The 9875-nt window shown below is 31.5% G+C and overlaps 1 protein-coding gene and 1 long non-coding RNA gene across 2 annotated transcripts; both read left to right on the top strand.

Moving 5' to 3' along the window:
• The first annotated feature begins 262 nt into the window (after positions 1-262).
• On the top strand, positions 263-1991 carry LOC124946454. The gene is made up of 3 exons (XR_007100072.1): positions 263-335; positions 1482-1575; positions 1761-1991. It is a non-coding gene; the product is annotated as an uncharacterized LOC124946454 (long non-coding RNA).
• Positions 1992-3987: 1996 nt separating this feature from the next.
• On the top strand, positions 3988-5739 carry LOC124946530 (phospholipase A2 inhibitor-like). The gene is made up of 2 exons (XM_047487314.1): positions 3988-4163; positions 4937-5739. The coding sequence occupies exons 1-2, from the start codon at positions 4035-4037 to the stop codon at positions 5630-5632; spliced, it is 825 nt and encodes a 274-aa protein (XP_047343270.1). The 5' UTR covers positions 3988-4034; the 3' UTR covers positions 5633-5739.
• Positions 5740-9875: the final 4136 nt, after the last annotated feature.

Here is a 9875-nt window from a genome sequence, read left to right as displayed (position 1 = left end):
TTTTTCTTGTTCCTTTTTTTTTTTTTTTGTTGTTGATGTTGTCTTTTTTCTTTTGTTTTTTACTCTTCCCCTTTATTTAACCTCCCTTGGAATTATTTCGTAAGTAGTCTAGTCTACGGTCTGGATCCACAAATACCATTACGCTCCGGGGAAATACGCTGTAAAGTTCGCGAGCTAGGGGTAATTCCGATAAAAAAGTTCAATCGACTAATAACTTCCGGCTTTGTCTAATCGCGGCATTTAATCGGATAAAAGGCTCCGGGCGATCTCTTCTTCGTTCGGGGGCTTGAAAAATCTCGGAGACGGAGTCAAGTAAAAGCGAACGATTTTCCAAGGTATCTATCTCTCTCTCTCTCTCTCTCTCTCTCTCTCTCTCTCTATATCTATCTATTTTTCTATCTGTCTCCCTATCTTTTTTTATCTCTTTGAAAAAAAGGATAAAATAGAAAAAAAAGATCGTTTAAATGAAACTGAATGATTTTTGCATTTATTATATATATATATATATATATATATATATATATATATATATATATATATATAATAAAATAAGAGAAAATTAATGAAGATTAAAATCTATTTATAAATTTAAAATAATAATAATAATGTATATATATATATATATATATATGTGTGTGTAATACGTATTGGTACATATATAATAGATATATAATAACGTATATAATGAGTATAAATATATAATAAATTCTAAATTCAATGTAAAAATTTGAACGATTTTACATAAGTTCAGTTTATATCTTTCTCTCTCTTTCTCTCTCTCTCTCTCTCTCTCTCTCTCTCTCTCTCTCTCTCTTTGTGTTACTTGAGTTGTATTAGAAGAATCTTGACGAAGGTTCGATCTTACAAATTAAATTAGTATCTATAAATAAAAGAAATGTAAGGCGCATACAAAGTTACCTAGATGGGCCAAAAGTTCTTAAATGATTTTTAAAATATCCAATTTAAAATTCTTTCAAGTACTAGGAACTTCTGATTCATCTAGAAACTTTTTCCTTTTTTCACTTTGTAATATCTGTACGTACGTTCGATATTTCAATGTACATTAGATAATCCATATTTCTATTTCATTCTACCTATATTATATTAATGTAATTGTTATTATTATTATTATTATTATTATTATTATTATTATTATTATTGTTATTATTATTAATATTTATTAATCAATATTACGTAATCGTTGTGTTCTATCAGAATTCTATGACGATACTTGACCCAAATTCATACAATTTATTCTTACTACTCTAATACTATTCAAATTATTATTATCGAATTTAACATTAAAAATTTTTTAAATACGATTTAACAAAATTGAATATATTTATGTAAAATAAATTCGATTAATTTCGATCTTTCTTTATATATCCCCGATTAATTTTCTCGATATTGAAACGATTTTTATTATTATTTATTATTATTATCATCATCATCATTATTATCATTATTATTATTATGATTAGTATTAGAAGATTAGGATCGAGGGTCTAAACTCTAATCGTCGTAGAAAGACACGATCAGCCGTGACTAGCACCATACGAGTCCATAATCTACAAGGTACAGTTTAGAGATCTATCGGCCATGTAGCTCGTACATACATACATACATACATACATACATACATAAATACATACATACATACATACATAAATACATTGAAGATACTCATCTATACACGGACACTTGCACACGTATACATGTTCGATATCGTCTACACTCTAACCGAGCACTTTATTTCCTAGCACGAACTAGTGACAAACGCAGACGGCTAAATCTACCGGACCACTACCAGAACACCAACCAGAAATTTTCTATATTCCTCGTCGTCCTAGTCGTTCTAGTCGTCCTAGTCAGTCGTCCTAGTCGTCGTCAGGTGGCTTTATTCGAGAGAGATTATAGCACGATCGAGGTAATGCTGCTTTGTTATTACCGTATGCCGTGCGTTCGAGAAGGCCTTAATGTCGCCACGGCACGTAGCTACATAAATGTATATATATATATATATATATATATATATATATATATATATATATATACACTGCAGTAATTTATGAAAAGTATATCCGGAAAATTGTTCAAATCAATTTTACGAAATCGATTAATTTTTTATCTATGTTAAAAAGTCATAGCTCGTTAGAATCCTTTGTCTTAAATAATAACGATTTAATATCGAAGAAATAAATAAATAAATATATATATATATATAAGATATGTATAAACGAGATATATTATAAATAAAAACGTACGTAATATTAAATATTAAACAAATTTTAAAGAATATAATATATATGCAATTAATTTTGAGTATCTATTTGAATCTCTTATCCTCCATTCCGTACGAAGGCCAAACTAATACTAATAGAAAATAAATAAATAAATGCATACATACATACATACACATATTTAGGTTTGTTTAAGCGTCGTATATCAAAGTGTGTAAAATAGTGAACGACCGACAGTTATATAAAAGACAAGACGTAGAACTGATCGTATGTTTGTACAAGTTCTTTCGTTCATTTTTACATTTATTGATTTTGCTGTTTTTTTTTTTTTTTTTATTTTTCTTTATGTTTTTTAAGGATCTCATTAGGACATTCTCTCTCTCTCTCTCTCTCTCTCTCTCTCTCTCTCTTTCTCTCTCTCTCTCTCTCTCTCTCTCTCTCTATAAAAGCGTGACTACATTTATCCTTCTTTTTCTTTTTATTTGGATGGACGACAATAAACAGGGAATTCCAGGTAGAAGAACGTATAAATGTCAAAGTGAAATATAATTTATTATAATTTACATAGGATTTCATTTCATTTCACTCACATCGGCAGTAAATACTTGCAAAAAGGAACCTCGACCTTCCTACAAATTTTCTTTCTCTCTTTTCTTTCTCTGTCTCTTTCTCTCTCTCTCTCTCTCTCTCTCTTTTTCTTTTTCTTTTTCTTCCTTATTAATTTATTCCAAGTAAGTACGAAAAATCGTTTAAAAGAAGAACGATGATATTGTTTTTTTTTCTTTTTTTTTTTTTTTTTTTTTTATAGTTAAACTTAAATCGAAAATTTAATATCTCGTAAGAATCGCAAACCACACACGCCATATTTAAAATAAATATATATATGTATATTTAATATGTCAATCTTGAAAGAATGTTCCTTTATTTTTTTTCCTTCTTTTTTCTTCTTCTCCCTTTTTTTTTTTTTTTTTTTTTTTTTTTTTTTTTTTTTAATTTAAAAAATATTGGAATATTTTTCGCCTGCCCACAATTCTCCACGCCCCCTCCCCCTCCCCCTCCCCCCTCCCCATCCTCTTCCCCTTGGAGGTGCAATTGAAATGTAATTTTTTTTGTGTAACTTTCTTTCGTTTGTTCCCTTCCCCCCCCCCCCTTTTTTTTCGTTTTCTTTCACGTTGAAATAGTAAATAGAATGCAAAATTAAATAGAACGCGTTATTAAATGTCACTTATGATATGTACGCATTTAAAAATGAAAAAGAAAAAGATAGCTTTTTAATTTTCTATTCTAATTTAAAATTTTAATTTTTATCACTTTCATGATAGATTAGATTAGTTTCAAATTTCGTAAATATATTTGTTCAATATTCGAAGATATACGTTATGTATTTGATATAATTTATCTGATATAATATCTGATACGATCTTTTCGATAGTTCGTCAAATCAAACCGATCATCTTTTTTTTTTCTTTATTGTTGTTGTTTATTTTTATCTTTTCTCTTCTCTCTCTCTCTCTCTCTCTCTCTCTCTCTCTCTCTCTCTCTATTTTCTCTTTCTTTCAACGCGACTACGCATGCCCAGTCGTTTCGTAATAACAGCCAGTAAATTTCCAGTAAATAGCGATAGGCCTTCGTCCGCGTTTTTCCCCGTTTTCGCATTTTTTTTTTTCTTCCCAGAACCAGAAGTTTATTTCCCGCGGAAAAAGATTAGATGATGATGTTGACGATGACGATGTCGCGAGTATAAATGGAGATGCAGAAGTAAAACGGACGAGTAGTCTCTTAGTAAAAGGCAGAATGAAAGGATCCAAGTTGTACGTGGTTCTTGTCTTAGCGACAACAATATCATTTTCTTTCGCTGAACTTTGTGATTTGGAGAAACAACCGGGATGGTACAAATGTCAAGGTCTTTCGAGTTTAGCAGAAGTATGTACATTGTATATTTATACATATGTAAATGCATAGTTCTGATATATATATATATATATATATATATATATATATATATATATATATATAGAAAATTTTTTTCGTTTTTTAATTAATACATTTTTATATCTTCAATTCTCGAGGTAACTCGAAAATTTGTCCACTTTGATTTTCATCGAGATATTAACATTCGTCTTTATGAAAAATAATGTTCCAATAGAAATCTCGTAATTATAAGACCGATATTTTTCTATTAATTTTATCAATACGAAGATAATTTATTTGTACGGGAAAACGTTCGTCTTTTTTATTTTATTTTATTTTATTTTATTATATTATATTATATTATATGCATTTTGCAATGCACAATGTCTGAAGATGATTTACAAAAAATAAAAATAAAAATAAAAGAGAAAAAGAAGAAGAGGAGGGGGTAGGGTGGAAAAAGTAATATTCATTAAAAAGAAAAAAAAAATTTCATTTAAGATATACAAATCTTGTCACGCAATTATATTCTATCTAAAATTTTATAAGAGATTAGATTAGATTGTTTGAAGAAGATGAATATTTCTTACCTTTCCTTTCTAACGGAACTGTCATTTCTTTTTTTTTTTCTTTTTTTTTTTTTTTTGAATGAAACATTTAACGAACAACACCGTAAATACTTTACATTGAAAACGTCATTTCTTATCTCTCATCTCTTTTATCATTTCTCATGGATATAATCGTCATTTAATCACGATCGATCTTTTTAACTATCCGTAAATCAGTTGGCCTCGTTACCGGACTCCGTGGTTGGGCTTAAATTGGTGAAGTCTAACATCAGCAATATACCAAGCGACGCATTCTCAAGATTTGCCGGTAGTCTGATAGAATTGAGGATCACCGGATGTTCTCTTGAGAAGATAGAAGACGATGCATTCAAAAGCCTCGATAAACTGGAGACGCTCGACTTGTCGAACAATCGGATCGTAGCGATCGAGACATCCTGGATACGGGGATTGTCGAATTTGAAGGAATTGATCGTTTTCAAAAATCAAATTCGTAAGATCGATTCAGAGTTTTATGGTCTATTACCGAAACTCGAGTTACTCGATATAGCTTACAACGAATTGGTCGATTGTATTGCCGAATCGAACATAAAAAAATTGACAAATTTAAAGTTAATATTAATAGCGGGCAATCCATGGTCTTATCGTTGTAGATCGGAAATGACTTATATGTTAAAACGTAGTAACGTTAATTGGATAAAGGATTGGTCCGTTGGGGATCTTTTGATCGAGGAGTGTCTAGCGCACGAACCTAATGCCAAAACCGACGACGCGATCTTAAAGAAATGCGTCGATAGAAAATCATTCGAATCAATTGGTCCGATATTACCGAATTTGGAAAAGAAAGTAGAGGAATTGTCAAGTAAGGTCGAGGAATTGAAAAACGAGGTGAACGACCTTAAGAAAAAGTCTTAAATTGAAACTTTGAAAGTACTCGTTTCTTCTTTCTTGGTTTATCTGTCATTTTAAATATCAAATATGAACAATGATTGATATTAGATGATATTATTATTTCAACGAAATCTCTCTCTCTCTCTCTCTCTCCTCTTTTTCTTATCCCTATCAAAAGAGATAAAGAAAGAAAGAAAAAAAAAAGAAAAGAAAAAAACATTCATTGATTTAAATAACACGATCATATGTTATTCGCATATGCTACTGCATTATATCATACAATTAAGATCTATCTTATCGTGAATGCTTCTTATACAATTTCGATTATATCGATTATTGCAAATAAATATATCATTGAAACAAACAAATTTAATTTATTCACATTATTTTCAATTTTCATATCGATTATTTTTTAACGTAATACAATCATTCATTTAATAAAATATAATAATAAAATATTATACGTATATTATTATTATACGTTATCGTTACGTTATTACAATGGTCATTCCCTTCTATTTCATCATCATCATCATCATCATCTTCTTTTTCTTCTTGTATTTTTCCTCCCTCCAGTCCCCTCCCCTCCTCCGCCTCTGCTCCCTCCCTCCCAATCAGCCACTTCCTAATCATCTTAAGTTTATTTCTTTAAGATAGACTCGGTAGCGATTACGGTAGGGGCACGTGCGTTCGTAAACTTTAAATCATAGTTCGTCTGAAAGCTGATCCACGATCTCTCTCTCTCTCTCTCTCTCTCTCTCTCTCTCTCTCTCACTCACTCACTCACACTATCTATCTATCTATCTATCTATCTATCTATCTATCTATCTCTATCTCACTCGGTCGAGCTTGGTTATCCTCGCAAAGCGGGACAAGAACATCCCGACCGCGGTTAACCGCCATTCATCACGCGGAGGAGGGCCGGTTAAAAAATGCGTATCGTACACGCGGATAGATCACGCTCGCAAGCCCGTGAGATCTTTGACGCGGTTTCCGCGGTCATTAATAATGCTGCTCGAGGCGGCGAGGTGAATGAAAAAAAGGAAAAGAACGAAAAAAAAAAAAAAGAAAAGGGGAAAAAAAAAGAAAGGAAAAAAAAAGGGAAGGAAAAGAAAAAACAAACAGAAAAAGAAGAAAAGAAAAAAAGGAGCGGAGGAAGGAGGAAAAAGAATGGAGGAAGGAAATAAAAAAAGAGGAAAAAAACAAACGAGAGAGAGAGAGAGAGAGAGAGAGAGAGAGAGAACTTGAAAAGAGAGAATATATATATATATATATATATATATATTCTTTACGAAATGTAAGTACGTGTTTAAGAAAGTGAGAGAGACAGAGTGAGAGAGAGAGAGAGAGAGAGTAAAAGTGGACAGCTAAGATAGAAGGAACTCCGTATTTGCTGCCGATATGTCGTCCTAAGAGTAATGTTGCTATCGTCTCCTCGTTATAGTCACTTCTTGGCAGGTTAAAGAACGATTTAAAAGAGAAACGTTCTTTCTCTCGTTACGTTACGGCCAAACTCCATTCTCAAAACTAAAGGCTATTAATTTTTATCATTTCTTTATTGTAGCTGGGACAACGATGATTGGGCCAGATAGTTTTATTCATTTATATTTATATATTGTATTTATGAAAAATGTGGAGAAAAAAGAAGAAGAGGAACAAAGAAAGAAAGATAAAAATATAGTAAAATAAAAGTGAGAAAATTAGAGAAAATAAAAGAAACGCGAAATAGTCTTTATCGAAGAAAAAGTGATATTATTATTATTATTATTATTATTATTATTATTATTATTATTATTATTATTATTATTATTAATATTATCATAATAGACGCGTAAGTACGTTTAATAATGATATCATTGATTAATATCAACGACCTAAAACGACGATAATACGTATTAATTAATATAGTACGTAGTTAGAATAATATAATTAAATTAACATGTGGTTTATATTATACGTAATGATGATAATTAGATAAATCGGTGATATTGTTATTTTATAATAATAATATAATTATTATCATATATATATACATATACATATATATATACATATACATATATATATATATATATATATATATATATATATATATATATATATATATATATATACTCGTGTAATCTATATCGAAAAAGAATTAAAAATATAATTATTAAATAAAACAATACATAATAACGATAATTATACAAGTATGATGGACATATACTATTAATATATGTATATATATATATATATATATATATATACAATAAGATCGTCATGCTTCATACTCTTATCGTCATCCGCATAGAAACTTAGTAGCAAGATTAAAGCACACGGAGGTTCTTAAGATCGACATCAATGGAGTGACATCGTTCAGATATAATATATATATATACATATGTGTATTATCTCTTTCTATCTTTCAAGAGATATTGTTCGAGGAAAAGCATTGCCAGTGATTTATAGAGAGAAGGACGTCGTGCATCCAGAGCAGTAGCTGCTAGATATCACGTCATCGTCGTTGTCTTCGTCTTCGGTACGGTACGTTACGGTACGTTACGGTGCAGTGTGGTGCGGTGCGGAACATTCGCCGTATGCGGGAGTGCTCCAGTTCCCACGCGATGCTGAGTTATACTGTGCTAGAATGAGACAGAGAGAGAAAGAGAGAAAGAGATAGATGAACATTCTGCATCTCTCTCTCTCTCTCTTTCTATATATGTATATATATCTGTTTCTCTCTGTCTCTCTCTCTCTCTCTCTCTCTCTCTCTCTCTCTTTCTATCTATCACTATCTCTATCTCTATTTCTCTTACTCTCCCAATCTCTCGCTCGGTTGCCCCGTCCGCGAGAGAGAACGCGTCGGGTATTTATGCGGCCCGTGTGTATGCATCCAGAATACGCATCCGGTGCGAGCTTGCAACCGGGTTACCTTCGCTTTGGCGCGAACGAGCCACGCGTTCTCTCGCGAGCGAAAGCGTCAAAGCGGAATTCGTCAGTTCCAGCCCTACACTCCCACCCCCCTCTCCTCCTACCCCCTGACTCAACCCTCTGGTATGCCACCACGAAAATGCCATGCCGCGCCCGTTTTCCACGTACCTTTTATCATTTGTCTATCGAAAGTGAATCGTTTCTATGTAATGCATTATGCATATATACGTTGTAAGTATGTGTAAGTACTTACGTATACGTACATACGTATTCATGGATGAATGGATATAATGTATGTATGTATATATCTAACGCTTGAGAATGAATCTTTTTGAGAATGAAATTCTCTTGTAGGAAGATAGAAAAATTAGGTAATTACGGATGGCAATTTAATTTCTTTTTTCTTATTTTGTTTACTTTTTTTCGACTTTTCTCCTCTTTTATCTTTTCTATCCAAATTTTTTAACTTCTCATTTTATCATCGTTAAATTGATCAAATTGATTATTTGAAAGTTGACGTTTATTTTTACAACATAAAATTATATATATGTGTATGTGTATGTGTGTGTGTGTGTGTGTGCATTATAAACTGCAGAATTGTTTATTTGTAATTTCTTATCGATAAAGCAAAAAATAAAATTATTAATTCGTATGTTAAATTTTAATATTATCTAAGTATAATCTTATATATATATAGATTTCACGTTGTCGACATTTTTTTCTTTTCTTTTTTTTTTCTAAATTAAAAATTCGTTTATATCGGAAATAAAAAGAGTATCAATATACGTACATCAAGGAACGACGTAAATTTTTCTCTGTGAAAATATATCTCAATAGCGATTATTTCATAGACGAAAGAACAAGTTTCTAGATGTCTGAGCATAACAGTTTGCGATACTGTTCTATTCTTTCTGTCATTGGTCGTTTAACGAACGGTGACGTCGTGTCGTTACGCATGATCGAATTGTTCATGATTACTATTCTCGCAGAGAGAAAAAGAGAGAGAGAGAGAGAGAGAGAGAGAGAAAGAGAGTTTTGTATCAAAGAATCGGAAGAATTATTGTAACCGCGTAATAACCGAAAACGCAAGAATGATGATCCGAGAGACCGGAGGCAATGATCGAAACTCCGACGCGGTGTCTGTCTGGATATTTCTCTCTCTCTCTCTCTCTCTCTCTTCTTTTAACGTTCACACAATAGCGGAAATCGAAGACCACCACGTTCGTTTCCCCAACCAATCCGTGGAAACGTATATATTTTCCTTTTTTTTTTTTCGTTTTCTTCCTTTTTCCTTTCCTTTTTTATTTCTTTCTCCCTTTATTTCCTTTTTTTTTTTTATTTTTTTCGTTAACCG

The sequence above is a fragment of the Vespa velutina genome, chromosome 2, assembly GCF_912470025.1.
Source record: "Vespa velutina chromosome 2, iVesVel2.1, whole genome shotgun sequence".
NCBI classification, from domain to species: domain Eukaryota; kingdom Metazoa; phylum Arthropoda; class Insecta; order Hymenoptera; family Vespidae; genus Vespa; species Vespa velutina.
This window is presented reverse-complemented; position numbering and strand designations above follow the sequence as displayed.

Bases quoted from the DNA above. Each gene is read 5' to 3' on its own strand.
- LOC124946530 (XM_047487314.1), top strand. From the start codon at position 4,035: ATGAAAGGATCCAAGTTGTACGTGGTTCTTGTCTTAGCGACAACAATA. The intron at 4,164-4,936 runs GTATGTACATTG...TCCGTAAATCAG, and splicing joins GTCTTTCGAGTTTAGCAGAA to TTGGCCTCGTTACCGGACTC.